The sequence below is a fragment of the Cicer arietinum genome, chromosome 4, assembly GCF_000331145.2.
Source record: "Cicer arietinum cultivar CDC Frontier isolate Library 1 chromosome 4, Cicar.CDCFrontier_v2.0, whole genome shotgun sequence".
NCBI classification, from domain to species: Eukaryota; Viridiplantae; Streptophyta; class Magnoliopsida; order Fabales; family Fabaceae; genus Cicer; species Cicer arietinum.
Window position 1 is genome coordinate 54,657,287 of NC_021163.2, and position 16,833 is coordinate 54,674,119.

Consider the following 16,833-nt stretch of genomic DNA (forward strand, 5'->3'; position numbering starts at 1 on the left):
CGTGTCGGACCTCAGACACACTTGCAATATAAAGTGTCAGTGCTACATAAATCTCTACATTTTTCCAGTCTTTTTCTTGTGTTTGTTCTTTTTTTTCCTTCTCTTTTGTATTGAGAGTACCTTATCAACCTTCACTGTACTTCCTTTCGTCTCTTCGATAAAAGTTATTTTTCTATAAAAGTATCATGTCAATTATTCCTTTGCTGCGGATTTCATTACTGATAAATCATTTGGATATTGTCATTTGTAGTTGGTGGAGCATTTTTTCCAGTCTATAGTGAATACTTCCGGTATGACACTTCACATTCGCCAGGTAATTGATAACTAATTATAGTTAGTTTTATGCCTTGTTTGGATAAATAATTTAATTAAGCGCTTATAGCATAAGCACTTATCTATAAGTGATTTTTTAATTTAAGTTACTTTTATAACAAAAGATAAAATAAAATCAAAATATTTTCATATAAGCTATAAATTGTTTCATAAACTATCCTAGAGAGTTTATGGAAGTAAGCTGAAAACAACTTATGGACATGCCATAAGCTATTTTTATAAGTTTTTCAAATCAATCTCACAACTACTTACCAGTAGATAAGCTCAAATAAGTCAATCTAAATGGAGCTTAGTATATTTTTACATCCATGTGGAAAAACAAATTAATTGTTAATGTCATACGGGCCCTCTTGCAGACTTCGATACCATTTCTATGTTCTTGATGCTTTGCAATGCAGATTCTAACTTCAATTTGTATTTTTTTCTCTATGTTAAAAAACTTTTTAACAGAACATATGTTCATTCATCTGAGTACAGCTTGCTGGGAGAAATTCTCATCATATTATTGAAGCAACCTTCAAAGCTTTTGCAAGAGCTCTTCGACAAGCAACGGAATATGACCCACGTCGCCGTGGAACTGTGCCAAGGTTTGTTACCTTTGAAATTACTACTCGAACTTATACTAATTTAATAATGATAATTTGATTCTATTGACTATATTACTTAAAAAAATAGAACTGATTGAATGTAACCACTTGTGTCATGTCCAGTAGCCATATATGTGTGTATGCTTCATTGATCTCTCTGCTCTTGGATCAAGCTTATTAGTGCCTTGTCTATTTTCGAATGATAGAATAAACAAACCCATTTTCCGAAAAGAATGAAAATATGGGATCTTTAACGCATTTGAAAATCACCCTTAGCATATATGCTTAAAAATGTGTTTGCCTATTCAGTCAAACTAATTGATAACTTAATGTAGGCATAATCGTGATTTTTTTTGCTTAGTTTTCTTAAGCATTCATATTTATTTGTTAACTAAGCTTATGTATGTTTCTCCCCATCTACGTGTCGTGAAACTAAATTAGACATCATCATTTGATATGTGCAGTTCCAAAGGGGTTCTGTCACGCTCTTAATATCTTTGGCCAGCATGCACATTTGGAATGAGCTACTAATATTACTAATCCTTTATAGTTCTTCAAGGATTTGAATTCAAGATGAACCCTTGCTCCAATCTCTTCCATCACATTGCTTACATATATCTCGCGATAATAATGGGCAGTGCTAGGTGCACATATTTGTAAAAGAAGTTACCAGCATCGGTAAACATTATTCTGCTGTACGTGCATGTTAATGCGAAAGGATTTGTATGTCTGAACCTCTCCAAACCATACCATGGTGTGAGCCTTGTGCAGCAAGCATCCTTTTTGTTGTGTTGTTGTTGGAAGGATAAGATTTTTTTCCCCTTATTTGTAGGAATAATTTGGACCACCAAGGTTTTCTGTTGATTTATCTTATAGAATAATCAATGACTTTGTGACATACGCATAATTTCTTTTAGTAAAATGACACTATGGATATTTAAGCCTATAATAACATGTTATTTAGATTCTCCATTATTCTTCTCTAGCTTAAAATGTTTATATCTATATCTATAAATTTTACTCACACCCATTAAGTGATTTAGATTTGGAATATTAATTCAATCACTCACCTGCATATCCAGAATGTCTAATAAAAAGTAACTAAATATTTTGGACTCATTTTACAAAGTCAGAATGTGAACGTCTAACGAGAATGTCATTATGTAATTTATGTGACTAGTTTGAGTTCCAACAACATATTCTCTTAAGACACTCTTCCAACACACTCTTTAATATTAAATTTTAAACATGTTTAAAAAATGTTTCCACTAAATTTAAGCAACAAAAAAGTGAAACTCTAAAATATGTTCTGAGCATTTTTTCTTTTTGTCAAATTAACAAGAAATTCATTTGTAGGTGAATTTTGTGGATATACTAATTCTAATATAATTTTTATTGAGGAGTGTTATCAACATATTCTTTAATCTATAAAAAAAAATGCATTCTTTGATACATTTTTCTCAATACATTCTCTAATTGGTTAAAGTTAAATGAATTTTACTAAATCATGTTGGTCCTACTACATAAATTTAATGTAAATGAAAATATGAGTTTATTTAAATATTTGAGTTATGAATTTGATGAAATTTGTATTATATTGAAGATGATAATTAATTTTATGAGTTTTGTTTAAAAATTTTGATAAAATTTTATAAAAAAAATGATAATATTATTGATATTTTAAAATATAAAAGATCAAAATGTCACTTAAAATTAAAATAAATTACAAAATCGAAAAAACAAGACTAAAATGTGAACCGAAATTAAAAGATTATTTAGAAGAGAAAAAAAAAATTTCAGTATGTTTCCCACTCTATTGCTAGCCTCTAAACTATTCCCTTTCCTTTATCTCCCACTCGACTTTGCCTCTAAGAGCACCACTACTACATCACCTTCCCACTGCAACTTTGCGAACACCATCACCTTCCCTTGCACACCACCATATGGTGTTATCTGTTATGTGTTATACCTTGTTACTTGTTGGTTGGGACTTCAACCTGGTTCTTCGTATGTGATGACAAAAGTTACTTCCTAAAACTCATGTATTAGACTGATTTTAAGTATCCATTTACGACCAATTTAATTTAATTCTATTTAAAAATTAAAATATTAAATTTTCTAAAAGGGTTTAGTTAGTTCATAGGTTCATAATACCCACGTAGACTAGATCAAACTTGATTATATGTAACTCAAATAAAATGAACTCACTTTTAATAAAGTTGGATCAAATAGATTCATTTAAGAGTTATGTTAAAAGGTGTGTTGCTAAACTAATTTATTTTTATTTTTTAAGTTTATGGATATAATTTATTTATATTAGTATGGGAAAAGAAAAAAAAAATTAATTTAGATCGCTTCTTGTTCTCTCTCTCTCACTCGAAACGCAGCCGTTGCAATCCCTTAACCCCTTAATCCCTTAAACCCCCAACACCGAAAAGAGCTTCTTCCATGGCTGCTGCTGCATAGAAAAATATCCCAAAAAGAAAAAAAACAACAATGAAAGCCTTGAGATTCCTAAGAACCACACTCAATTCCTGTTCTCATCACAAAACCAACAACTCCATATTCCGCGCTTTCTTCTCAGCCGAACCACTCCCCCCTGAATCCGATTCTAATCCCACAGACTCAGTCTTCGACAGTTCCCACTACGAACTCGCCTTTCCCCAAGAGCCCAAGCCCAAGCCCAAGCCTACTTGGGATGAGAAATACAGGAACAAGGCCGAACAATTGGTGTTTGGCGACGAATCAGGCCCTAAGGGAAAACTTAAATTGAAGGAGGAAGAGGATGAGAGAAAAAGAAGGGCTCTTGCTAAGGCTTTACTGGAAGCTGCACTTGATGAGAGAGAGGAGGAGGAAGAAGAAGAAGAAGGAGGAGGAGGAGAGAATGTTGGTGTTGTGAAGGAAGAGGATCAGAAGTCTTTGTCGGTTGGGATTATTGGTGCTCCTAATGCTGGCAAATCTGCACTCACTAATTTTATGGTTTGTTCCTTCTTTTCTTTCAATCATCTTGTTGTCTTGTTTAGTTTTAGTGTGAGCCTCGACAAAAATTGATTTTGAATGAATTGGTTTTGCTTAAAATGAGTTGAATGTAGAGTAGTTTAAATTTCAAAATAAAAATTACGACTACATTCAAAAGCTACAAATCATATATTCAAGTTAGAATCAATTTTGGAGGCTAAATCAATTATACTCAAGAGCAAGCAAGCATGTCATAATCAATTTTGTACCTCCAGAATCAATTTTGACTACTCCTAACGTGAAATCAAACATAGATGTCTCACATATACTTGACACACGACACTTACACATAGATACTAGACATAGCACTGACATGCTTTTAATATGAAGTTTCAGTGGTACATTAGTTTTAACCCGACCAAATTTGTTGAGTGGATTCAAGATTTTTGTGTTCATATTTTTCATATGAAATATTCTCTCTGATCTCGATTATAAGCAAGACTACCTATCACACTAATTAAAAAATTAGTTGATGTGGTTAAACTATTTTTATCTTTGAAAATATGTGTATTCTCAAAAAGTGCCACTAATGATAACTTATTCCATATATGAATAAAAGAAGAGTTAAATGGGCATATCTGTCACTGTAAATTAGTTTTACATTGACATTCAATGGGAGTCTTATATTTTTCTTTTTCATTAGATTAATTTAACAATGTATTTACAAAAGAAGGATGTGGCAAAATAATGAATTTAAGTAAATTTCAATGTTAAATTAGTTTATAATGATTGTACATATCTTTTAAATTATAAGAGAATCGTTGAAAAATAAAATCTACATTAATTTAGGGTTATTCCATAAATATCATGATTAAATATAGTCATAGTAGTTAAATTTGCTTATACCTGAAATCACTGAATATAACAAGTACTTTTTTGCTTATATTCACTGAATATAGTCTTAGCCACACATGCCAGTACCAATGTTGAAAGTTTGACTATAGACTATAGAGAGTGGACCTAGGTTATTTAAGTGGGAAAATATGAGATTTCCTCAGTAAATAGAAAAGGATTTGGAAAACAAATAATATTGAAAAGTGTTCTCTAGTGAGAGGTTTTGGCTGTGCAGAGAAGCTGGTTCTCTCTCAGAAAGGGAGCTATCTTTTAGTTTGATTTTATTTTCCATCTTGTAAGGAGTTTGTTCCATTAACTTTTATCACGCCCTATTTCTTCTTTTTTCTGTTTCTGCTGATTCTTTTATTAATAGAGTTGTTCTCTGGTTGTAACTTGTAAGGAGCATTTCCATTTATATTAGTTTAAATTTCAATGATCATTTGGTTCCTTCCATTCTTCATTGTAGGCGATTTTGTCAAATGATTTCCAAATATAATTTATGCTTTTTCTGATTTATCGTAGGTTGGAACAAAGGTGGCGGCTGTTTCACGTAAGACAAACACCACAACTCATGAAGTTGTGGGAGTGTTGACAAAAGGAGACACCCAAATTGTGAGTAACTTGGCTGATTATTTTACTTTCTCGTGTGTGAAAGGGAATGTTGAGGTTACAATAGAGGCTTATGCTATTTATACTTTAGAAAGATATACATGCAATAAATTGGTATACTTTTGTGAGTATAAGAGTTTTGCATCTTAGTCAAAATATGGGCACACTTCTCTTCAAGATATAATTTGAATTTTGAAAAGCTTGATTACATGGATTCCTTCCAGGTGCAATTATGAAGAACCTGACCTATCGATATATAATGTCTTACTTGTAAAGTATTCAATGGTAACATTAATGGATCATCTGTTTATCAACTGTCGATATATGCATGACCGATTCCATTGAAACCTGGTTTTCTTTTTTGTGCTTTTTGCATAGATTTCATTCTGAAAAATGAAGAAACTATCATATTACAAAATGAGAACAGTTTTTCTTAAGGGTTTGTTTGCGAGTTGGTTTTTGGAGAGAAACGTTTTGGAAGGCTATGTCTATATTTTAATATATATTTGATATTTTTTAAAAATTGACAGAACAATATGATAAACGGGCATATAATATCATGTTGTTCTTCTAATTTTTTCAAAATATCAAAGATATATCAAAATATAGATATAACCCTTCCCTCCAAAAACCAACTCGTAAACACACCCTAAAACAAAATGAGAACACCTTGAGTATGTATTTGTGCTTTGGAACTGCAGAGTCACTTTGAAACCAATGTAACACTAGTTATAGACCATCGCTGTATATATCATCATTTTGCCAGTTGCAAAATACAATTACAGTATTTCTAGATGCAAGTAAATAAATTAACTAGCACACATTTTAGTTTATATGTGTAATATTAGCACGAGTGCTTTATTTATATGGTTGTTATTAATATCTTATTATAGCTCAAATGAGTTTGTAATTTGTATTGTATGCCGAGAGCTAGAAGAAATTATGTTTCGACGTCGATAATGAGAAAATTATAGGGGATAAAAGGTGTTTCAAGAACATGTAGCTTTTAAAAAATGAAGCAGCTGCACTTTTTCTTGAACAATTTGCTAAAACCTTTAGAGGTTCACTATTATATCCATGATCTTGCTGTTTCATGATGTTTTGTGATTGGTTTTTAATTTGATAATGCATTTTACGTGGTTACATATTTACACTCATATCATCTTCTCTATGCAGTGTTTTTTTGATACACCAGGGCTCATGCTAAATTGTGGTGGATTCCCTTACAAGGATGTCAAGGCTCGTGTTGAAAGTGCTTGGAGTTCAGTAAATCTCTATGAAGTGCTCATAGTCATTTTTGATGTTCAGAGACATCTTACCAGGTTAAAATACTATTGTTTAAATTACAGAATCCCGGCACTTTTGTTTTAACCTATTTCTTTATATTTTAAACCTTTTTTCAGATGAATCCAAATACGAAACTCGTGTAAAAATTGTTTATTCTGAATCTGGTGAAGCCAATAAAAGTGGCTATGTTGTTGCTTAAATTGCCTTGAGTAGCCACAAATTGGTTGTTGTTCCTTTATCATAGATATTTTTATCAAGATATCTGTTATAACTTATAAGAACTTTTCCAACTTTTCTCTATCATTTATCCAAGGAAATATGGTTATAGCTGTGTTGCCCTAATTAACTTATGGATATAGATAAGATATTTGAATCTGTGGAAAGTTTGAGTTGAGTATGGAGTAGTGTCTATATTCTTGCTCCTTTGTAAGTTTTCACCTCTTCTCTTAGTCAGTCATTGATTCATTAAATCTTGTTGTCTGCTTAACTTATAATTAGGCATTACTTCTGAGGGTTTCCGGTAGCTCTTTGAATTAGAATCAGTGATATTTCTTGGTTCCTTCCTATTATAAATTATAATCATTAGTACGATGAATTAGGGTGCCGATTGGTCATTAGTGCACAAGCAGTATTAAGTACAAACACTCCTAGGTTTAGGGGTGTCCACTTGTTCGACATGCGTTAAGCACTGACACCCATTTGATACATGTATGACATGTGTTTGTCTGTCAGAAACCTCACATAAGCGTCCCCAGAGAAACTTTTTTCTCGCTTTGACAACCCTCCAACACTCCTCAGACACAATACCACGAGAACAAACACTACTACCTTTTTGTAAAAGTATCAAAAAGAAATATTTTTTAAATGTAATATAATAGTATTTTAATTAGGCATTGCGCTTCACCCATAAACAGATTTTCATCTTCTTCGGTCGTCATCTTTCTTCCCTGGTTTCCCTTTTCCACTCTCCTATTTTGTCTGTTATGGTATTTTTCTTTTTTCCGTCTTGGTTTTCATCTTGATTATCAATTTACATATGTTGCTAACGGTGCACATATTTAATTTTCTGTAATAATCATATATTATGCAATTAATATATATATATATATCTGTGCCAATGTCCTATATTTTGGACATTAGCGGTGTCTGTGTCCAACTCCATGCTCAGACCTAAGCATGTATAGTCCTCTATATAATAACTTGAAGGATATATAACACTCTTCTGGCTGCTGGATCCTGGAAGGCTTCTACAGATTGTTGCTATGTTGAACTAGTGGTGTGAATGCAATCTGTTGCGACCATTTTTATGTCTCTTCTTCTCATATTTTTATGCAATCTGTCTTGTGTGTTGTGACCGTTTTTAACATTCCATCAATATAGGCCTGATTCAAGAGTTGTAAAACTAATAAAGCGTATGGGAGAACGATCCATTCCAAATCAAAAGCGAGTTTTGTGTATGAATAAGATTGATTTAGTAGAGAAAAAGAAAGACTTATTGAAGGTTGCTGAAGAATTCAAAGATCTCCCTGGATTTGAAAGGTAAGGTCTTTTTTCCTTTGTATGAGGATTATGGGAGACACTAGTCTGCAGTGTGATTTTATCATTTTTGTAGATTTACTCTACTTCTTAAACTAGCTTCTAATGCCTATTTTATTATTTAGGCATTTCATGATATCAGGACTGAAGGGGGCTGGAGTAAAAGACTTGACTCAGTTCTTGATGGAGCAGGCATGTATCTTTCTACTTCTGCTATATATTAGTCATATACTACAAATTATAGTTTTGGTACCTTTAAAGAAACAGCTACGTTCCTTTTTCTTATTTTTTTATTTTTTATTTTAGGTAAAAACAGCAATATTCTTTTTCGTGTGTGGCCAGACTGTCCCACCTTATAGTATAAGACATCATAATTTATAAAGTCGTAATTCTTTTTCTTTTTTACCATGCATATACATTTACTTTTCTTTTACAATTACACTTTTTATTGTTTTTTCCTCGTATATTGGATTAGACATTCCAAGGCTCAACACTAGATTTTTTAATTGTTTCTTATGCAATAGGCAGTAGAACGACCCTGGGAAGAAGATCCATTTACCATGACCGAGGAAGTTATGAAAATGATTTCGTTAGAAGTTGTGCGTGAAAGGTTGTTGGACCATGTACATCAGGTAGTTGTTGAATTCACCTGTTCTTCTAATTTATAGCTAGAATTTGTGATGGGTATGTTGCAGGATTAGATAATAGTGTTATTGGCTAACAATTTTCACAATTCAGGAAATTCCTTACGATATTGAACATAGGTTGATTGACTGGAAAGAGTTGCGAGACGGTTCTATTAGGATTGAGCAACACTTTGTCACTAACAAATTAAGTCAACGCAAGATTCTTGTGGGGAAGAATGGCTCAAAAATTGGGTAACTTCTTTTTTCAGCCTTTCATGTAGTTAAACAAATTTTGGGATTGTTGTTATCTTAATTTCACTCTTTTTCGATATGACATTGGAGCTTAGTAATTTGATTTTAGACGGAGAATACGGGGTATTGAGAAAAACTCAAGTACCATATTAAGTAGAGATAAGGCCTAAACAAGTAAGCATAATTAGTAGAGAGAAACCCCTCACTTTGCAAGCCTGTGTTTGTAAAGATGAGTTATGCCCAATATAAAAACTTAATATGGCATAAAGAGTCTATCGATTCGGGGCCATCCACCATTTATAAGCACCAAACCCAATAGTGTTGGTTGGTTGTGAGGTATTGTGAAAAACTTAATTTGGGGAAATGGCAGATATCACTATCTTTTTAAAAAGAAAAAGTAGATATCTCCATCTTTATTTTTGTTATGAGATTGTCATGTATGGTTGTGCCCATTTTCCATCTGCCAAAACTTGAGTATTACTGAACTCGGATGGAATGGATGACCTTTCGGTCCATGAAAATTTCTATAGCTTTTTCATTTTTTTTCATCTTAGGATTGACTTCGTGTATTACAGTTTCTTGTTTGAGCCAACCTTCCTCCTCATGCCCTAATCCTTCTTCCATGAGGGGGTGTATGATTTGGTCTTCCCTGCATCCTTTAAGCGAAAGTTATTTTGGCATCATTGTGTTGGAAATGGAAAACATTTGTTTATTGATGTTTGTTGAACACAGGAGAATAGGAATTGAAGCTAATGAAGAGCTAAGGACCATTTTCAAAAAGCAGGTCCATCTAATTCTTCAGGTTAGGCTTAAATAATCAACGAGGAAAATATATTTGGTATTCAGAATATACCTTCTTTGCCACACCATGTTATGCAGCATGTAAAATGTCAAAAGTGTGTGTGGATTACTCTGGACCTTCAAAGTCCTTGAAGATTACAAACCCTGCTTGAGATCAAGGTGATCATAGACAAAATCATTTCTGTGGAGAAACAGGTTGAGTTCTAGGACTCAAATTTACTATTTTATTACCAAAGTTTAAGGTCTCAATCTTTAAGTTTATGGTTGTGTATGAAAATTGAAGGGAAATTTATGTATTTTTTGTTTATTCTTCAAAGTTATTTTGATTTATAGATGTTTTTATACAAAACATAACTAGGGCATTTGGTTGTATCATGATTAATGTTACTTTGGGTACTCTAAAATTGCCCCTTTTCATCAACCCCTCCCCTGCTCCACACTTAGGAGTGAGATAAGAGTTTTGTTTTTGTACGATGTTGTTTTCTGTAAAGCAATTTTGATGATAAAAATTTATTATATATCTATTCCCTTTTTGTCTTTCTTTTGTCTCATATATATATCATTTGTAAAATTCCCCCTCGTTGATATGTTTCCTATAATATAATATGCTATCCAATGATAATTGATGTTTAAAAAGTTGAAAACAAAATGTGTAGTGCAAAAAGTTGAAAACAAAATCAAGTTTTCATGACTTTTTTAATAGAAAAGATTCAATTGTGTTTGAAATAAGCTATTTCTATTTGTTGATGATATTTTAAGGGGAAAAAAAAAGAAGAATAAAATGAAAAAGTTGAAAACAAAATCAAGTTTTCATGACTTTTTTAATTAAAAAGATTCAATTGTGTAGTTCAATCCCCTGTGACACGTCTAAATATTTAAATTACCTTTTGGCTCTAATTCTTTCTCCACCAATATCTCAACTCCAGCTCTTCTATTACGGAAATTGCATTACTGGTCTAAAATTTTACATTAAATACATCGGCATTTTTTAACTCAGATTTGTTTATATTTCATTCATTTTGGAAGGATATGTGCAACATTTCTTTCAATTTTTCTAAATTGTATAATAGAATGTCCTAATGAAAGTATAAATTGATGAAGTTGAGAGAAATTTGACAAAAATAGACACCTAAATTGTGAGTAACTTGCAGATTATTTACTTCCTTATCCCTAAAATGTAACCGTAAAGTTGCAATCCGGCGGCATCCATAAGGAGAGTTCGTTCCATAGGGATAAGCATTCAAAATAAACATAATGCTCATCTCTCAAGTGTAGATCAAAGCGAAAAGTAAGATAATGTGGCACCAAAATTTTATATTGATCTTCTTAAAAAAAAAAAGAACTTTATATTGATGACATATCCGATGTATGACTTTTGTTGGAGTCTCATACTACACAATATAATTTCATTCAATTACTTATATTTTGCTAAATTATTATAATTATTAAAGTTAAATAAATTTTTAATTTTTATAACATTTAAAACTCTATTTCTAATAATTGTAAAATAAAATTATATTTTTAGTCTCAAAAATATTATTCTATAAGTTATTTTATTTTTTTGTAGAATAAAACATCCTTTAATTTTAATTTTAATTTTTTAAATATATTTAAAATATTATTAAAAGTTTATTTGTATAAATTTTAATTTTTAAATTAAGATTAATTAAATATAAATTTTTTAAATATCATACGGTAAAGATAAAAGTAATTGAACATATGAATTTAGAAATTATTTTTTGTGAAAAACTTTTTATAGTATTTTAAAAAAGTATGCAAATAAATCATTCAAAATATATGTTACAATACAGACTAAAATTATTTGTATAATAATGCTGTAGAGATTAAAAATAATGATTTTTTTATAAGACTAAAAATGAAATTTCAAAATTTCATTAAAACTAAAAACTAAATACATGTAATAATTTTGAAATTAAGTATAAAAGAAAAGTCTACACAGTCAATTAGAATTAGCATATGTTGCTGTGTGACTTAAGATCAGTTTGTTACATTAAAAAAAAATGATTATGGTATTTGATAATTTTTTTTTTGAAAAATTACTAAAAGTAATTTCTTATTTTTTAGATTATTTTTATATTCTCATTCTATTAAAAATCTTGATATTCTAATTGTTTAAGAAACCCGTAATACAAAGATAGAAAAGTTTCAAAAATAATTAATTTTTTATTAATTGTTTAATTAAAAAAAATGACTTTCTTGCAAAAAAAAAAAAAAAACACAAAACACTGTAACTAAAACAAAGTTCAACACTCAACTAATGCATTGAGAGACTGGTATGTCTTAATTCTACATTTATAGTTCTTATAAACTTGTTTAGACAAACTAATCTGATTTCCAATTTATTTATTTCCTAAGCTAAAATTAGTACTATTTACACTAATTAGACTATCGAAAAGCTTGATTAGTACTATTTCCATTCGAAGCCAAAAAGCAAGAAGGGTTAAGAAACATGACATAGTCATAGATTATAACAATTACGAGCCAAATTAACACACTCAATCCAATGCAAAACCTCCGCATTAGGATCCCTCTCAACAACAACATCCGTAACAGTAATCTGAACACACCCCTTAAAACCCGTTACTCTCCCTCTAACTCTTCCCACAGCACCAATCTTCACGTTCGAAAAGGATCGGGCGGCGGCGTCGGAAAGAAGACAAAGATCCTGAGGACTACGACGGCGTGCCAAATGAGGAGAAGTTAAATGGTTAAGCCAGAGGATACAAGGGATGCAGCCTGTTCCGTCGTCGATTGCGAATCGGAGGAATTTTCCAGGTTTGTGATCGCGTAGGGTTATGGTTCCTAGGGTTTCGGCGCGTGTGATTGGGATTGATTTGCGAGTGAAAGGGTGGTCGGGGGATGAAGGTGGGGTTAGGGTTAGGAGATCGAAGGCGAGAAGCTTAACGTGAGTGTTGTGTAGTTGTGGTAATGGTTTGTTGTTGTTTTGTTGCTGCATTTTGGGGTTTTGTTTCTTTTTCTGTGTTGAGGGGAGATTATTGGAATGGTGAAAAATGGTGTTTGCTTTGTGTGAATCGTGATACTGGTTTTACTTTTTCGTCTTGTAGTTATAACGGGCTTTTTTTCTTCTTTCAGATTCACTGTCCTAACCGGGCTTTTCTCATAATCTACAATAATATTTTCTAATGTCAAATGTCAAAAACAAATATCACTTTTATATTTTCTTTTTCTTGTCTCAATCGTGGTGTCTAGTTTAATAATATTTGTTAGTTGAAGTAGGTTATTAAATTTATTTTTTAAAATCCTTTTTAATAGTATAGGAAACATATCTATAAAATAACTATTTAAAAATATTTATTGATATTTTAAGAAGAACTAAAATTGATAGTATAATAATTTTATAAATACTGAAAAATATTATTTTTCATATGAACTAAAAACAATAATTTAAAATTTTATAGAACTAAAATCTTATATAAAGTTTAAATTTTTATAAAAAGTATATTAATTTAGAAAATTAATTACAATTATTTTTAGTTTAATAATTTATTTCAAAATTTCAAAATGATTTAAAAGAGAACTTAAATATGTATTTGGTCTTATAAATTTAGAAACAGTTAAATAAATTTTTAATTTGTGTTTATTAATGCAATTTAGTCTCTTCGATTTACTCTATTAATTAATCAAAGTCAAATTATTTTATGTGTTCTCTATTCTATTTTCAATTAGAAACCAATCATGACTTTATACATTAATTAATAGGCTAGAGTAAACTTTTGACATAAGTTAAGGAATCAAATTGATTTTTTTTTTTTAAATACATTTTTACATAAGTAAATTTATAAATAATTAATATTTTAAAGTAAATAATTTATTTATTTTAATTTAAAATAAATAAAATAGATAAATAAATACAAAATGTATCAAATTAATAAAAAATAAATTTAAAATTACAAAATTTAAAATATTTTAAGTATTATTGATAAAATTTATTTTAATTAATAATATTATGTTATATTATTTTACATATATAACCTAATTGATCCATCAATTTTATTAAATATTTCAATTAATTAAACCGCTATTATTTATAAACTATAAACTATAAGTCATTAGTCGATTTTATCAAATTAAACTTCAAGTCTAAAGAAATAAATGAGATTTTACTTTATAAAATGAATAAAAAATAATCGTGATAATGAAAAGTTCTTGTTTGAAACACTATATTTGGACACAAAACAAATATGTCACACAAATATTAAAAGAAAATAAGTAAGACTAAAATTATTTTTCAATTAATTTTTTTTATTTGTGAATGTGTACCCGTATATTTTTAATTTGGGTTTGTATCGAAATAAGATTTAATCCGAGATTCTGCTCCAAATTGCGCTTTGCCGTTGTTTATGAGAAATACAAATTGGAGTCCCGCAGTGAACTCGACTGCCCGTAATAAGCTAAACCTTGCCGGATATCACATCCAGAGTTGATCGTCGTAAGAAGTACGGCCACCAGAAACGGTGAGAAACTCGTCCATGTTTTCTTTCCTTTGCACTTCACACTTTCACGGTGTTTTTTCTTTCTTTCTTTTCAATGATTAAAGTTTGTTAATTTCTCTTTTCACTTTGTAACATGAATTTATTACAATAATTTGTGTGTAAATAGATTACTATTGTATGCATATTTATATGTGTGTATTGCGTTTGTGATGATTCACAGGTTGAATTTTTGTTATGATGAAAGTAATTAAGGGGAAAACAGACATACAAATAGAGGAAAAGAAGAAGAAAAGGAACAAGGAACAAAATGTTGATGTTGAGACACATGCTACAGTAAACAATGATGGTATAGAAATTATAAATGTGTTATGTTTCTGTTATTCTGTACTCTTTGCACTTTGTTGAACTTTCTTTGAAAATTTGGTTGTTTCAGTTGATCATGGAATGGAAGTTTTAAAGAGAAAAAAGGCGAAAGTTTCTATCAACCAAAAAAGAAAGAACAAGGACAAAAGTGTAGTTGGAACACAAAGACAAGAAGATGAAGATGTTGATTTAGAAGAACAAAATGGTGAGTTGATGGTTATGGTGTGGCATCTATACTGCGAACAAGATATTTTACTGTCTATAAGTAGAGTATAGGAAGTTTATTTTCTGGTAATTTATTGTATGTATTTTAGTTTTCTCATCATTGTTTGATACATTTATTTATTGTAAAATTTCACTAAAATATGTTGAAACACTCATGTTGATCTTACCCTTTTTCCCCAATGGTATCAGATGAAGTAGTGGACAACTGTCATTCTAAAGCAGAGGAGATCTATGACTCCAAAGAGCTTAGAGATTCTAATATTGGAGCAGCTATTAAACCTTGTAAGGAAAATCATTTTCTGGTTCATTGTATTGTTGGATTATGAAACTTCATGGCTGAAGTCATACATTCATTTTGGCTCATGGAATTTATCCTTTTTTTTGTAGGTAGGACAAAGGAAGGTGAAAAGAAAAGAAAAAAAGAGATTAAAAACTCTCCAGAAAAGAGAGAAGAGGATCCTCAAGATGAAATTCTTCTTATTTCCTCTAGAGATGATGACTGCTCAAATGGAATTAAAAGTATGAATTGCTTTTTTAAGATAATTACTTTACTTTTGTAATGTCAACATAATTACCTATATGATTAACATTTCAACATCGTCTGTGTTAACTTTGATGTGCATATGTCTTTCATCGTTTCCCAACATCCACCCTACCTCCTATTCCTAAGATTGAGCATGTTGACATATCGTTTAATATTATTCTTTCAACCTGTTGAATGTTGGATTGTGGTGTACCTATGTTCTCTATGTATTAATTTCTATGCTATTGTCTATTTATTGTCATACATGGTATAGTTTCTGACTTGGGAATACTCAAACTTCAGAATGGAGAGTGGAATACCATCAAAGTAGACCAGGGTTGGAGATATTGCAACATCAAATTGACGACTTTGTAACTGCTTACGAGGGAAAACTTGAAGAGGTGCATGTTTTAAAAATTATTCTTAAAACAAAACAGAGATTGGATGCTCTTGTCAACTATTGTTTCATAATTTTTCTACTTTATGCTGATTTCTTCTTAATAATAATAATAATCAGATAACCCTTTTTTCAGTGTGGATAGTTATCATGTCATGAACTTTTTTATATATTGAAATTAAATTGATGTTGGAAAATATATTAGTTAGAGTTTTATTTTGTATACCTACTAGTTCTATGGCTTTGAAAAATAAGTAGTAAAAGTCATTTTCATTAATAGGGGAGGGCTATAAGGTATGAATCATATCAGCCTCTTTTTCTGATCCTAGTGTTTAGTCTTTCATATTCAATATTCAGTAATGAATGTTGCCACATTTGTTACTTATTTTTGTTTCCATGCAATTATTTTATGGTCAATGCAGGAAATGAAAGCAAAACAAGCCCTTGCTGCTGAAGGGGGATGGACGGTGGTTGTACACCACAAAGGTAGGAAGAAAACGACGGATTCTGAAAGTGGGATTGCTGTGGGCTCGATTGCTCAAGCGGCTGCGGAGAATAAGTTGGCCAAAAAGAAACCTAAAGAAGTTGGTCAAGATTTCTACCGCTTTCAAAAAAGAGAAGTGCAAAGAAATGGTATGCCTTGTTTTTCATAATGATTTACCATATTTTTATATCCTAGATAATGTTTAACCATTTTTTATTTCATGAAAGTTGTTTATTTATGTTAAAACAAAGAGTCAATAATTAAATTTAAACCAACAATGTGGTTTAAAATAAAGGAAAAACATTAAGATGTTAATTAGCGGGTGTTACATCTTTGGCACAAAGATGTTATATGTGTTTCTTGTAGGTAATAAATATTAGGATTATTAGTATTGTGTTAGTGTTTAGTTGTTTACTACAACACAAGTGCTAGACCAAATTACTAGTATAAAGAAATGTGCTAGCAACACACTCTCCCACTCTT

At 30.6% G+C, this 16,833-nt stretch overlaps 4 protein-coding genes across 6 annotated transcripts in view; 3 read left to right on the forward strand and 1 right to left on the reverse strand.

Annotated features, from left to right (window-relative positions):
- The window catches only part of LOC101511106 (imidazoleglycerol-phosphate dehydratase, chloroplastic), a 5,258-nt gene extending 3,366 nt beyond the window's left edge, over positions 1-1,892 (forward strand). For both annotated transcript variants that reach the window (XM_027330306.2, XM_004513853.4), the window contains exons 6-8: positions 251-313; positions 811-920; positions 1,385-1,892. In XM_027330306.2, coding sequence (XP_027186107.1) covers positions 251-313; positions 811-920; positions 1,385-1,412 — 201 coding nt within the window. In that variant the 3' untranslated portion in view covers positions 1,413-1,892. The remainder of the gene's footprint in view (positions 1-250; positions 314-810; positions 921-1,384) is intronic.
- A 1,359-nt stretch (positions 1,893-3,251) lies between these two features.
- LOC101510780 (GTP-binding protein ERG) lies at positions 3,252-10,420 on the forward strand. Its single transcript, XM_073368118.1, has 8 exons — positions 3,252-3,899; positions 5,295-5,384; positions 6,558-6,703; positions 8,049-8,207; positions 8,330-8,400; positions 8,733-8,836; positions 8,943-9,082; positions 9,815-10,420. The coding sequence occupies exons 1-8, from the start codon at positions 3,417-3,419 to the stop codon at positions 9,897-9,899; spliced, it is 1,278 nt and encodes a 425-aa protein (XP_073224219.1). The 5' UTR covers positions 3,252-3,416; the 3' UTR covers positions 9,900-10,420.
- Positions 10,421-12,136: 1,716 nt separating this feature from the next.
- LOC101510127 (CST complex subunit STN1) lies at positions 12,137-13,159 on the reverse strand. The gene has a single exon (XM_004513850.4). The coding sequence runs from the start codon at positions 12,858-12,860 to the stop codon at positions 12,363-12,365; it is 498 nt and encodes a 165-aa protein (XP_004513907.1). The 5' UTR covers positions 12,861-13,159; the 3' UTR covers positions 12,137-12,362.
- Positions 12,540-16,833, forward strand: part of LOC101510449 (uncharacterized) — a 5,293-nt gene continuing 999 nt past the window's right edge. The window contains exons 1-8 of one of the 2 annotated variants that reach the window (XM_004513851.4): positions 12,540-12,679; positions 14,222-14,379; positions 14,579-14,704; positions 14,792-14,926; positions 15,136-15,228; positions 15,334-15,465; positions 15,773-15,870; positions 16,289-16,499. In XM_004513851.4, the coding sequence (XP_004513908.1) occupies positions 14,593-14,704; positions 14,792-14,926; positions 15,136-15,228; positions 15,334-15,465; positions 15,773-15,870; positions 16,289-16,499 (781 nt within the window). In that variant the 5' untranslated portion in view covers positions 12,540-12,679; positions 14,222-14,379; positions 14,579-14,592. The remainder of the gene's footprint in view (positions 12,680-14,221; positions 14,380-14,578; positions 14,705-14,791; positions 14,927-15,135; positions 15,229-15,333; positions 15,466-15,772; positions 15,871-16,288; positions 16,500-16,833) is intronic. The other variant, XM_073366821.1, reaches the window with a different exon arrangement.

Bases quoted from the DNA above. Each gene is read 5' to 3' on its own strand.
- LOC101510127 (XM_004513850.4), bottom strand. From the start codon at position 12,860: ATGCAGCAACAAAACAACAACAAACCATTACCACAACTACACAACACT.
- LOC101510780 (XM_073368118.1), top strand. From the start codon at position 3,417: ATGAAAGCCTTGAGATTCCTAAGAACCACACTCAATTCCTGTTCTCAT. The intron at 6,704-8,048 runs GTTAAAATACTA...CCATCAATATAG, and splicing joins GTTCAGAGACATCTTACCAG to GCCTGATTCAAGAGTTGTAA. The intron at 9,083-9,814 runs GTAACTTCTTTT...TGTTGAACACAG, and splicing joins AAGAATGGCTCAAAAATTGG to GAGAATAGGAATTGAAGCTA.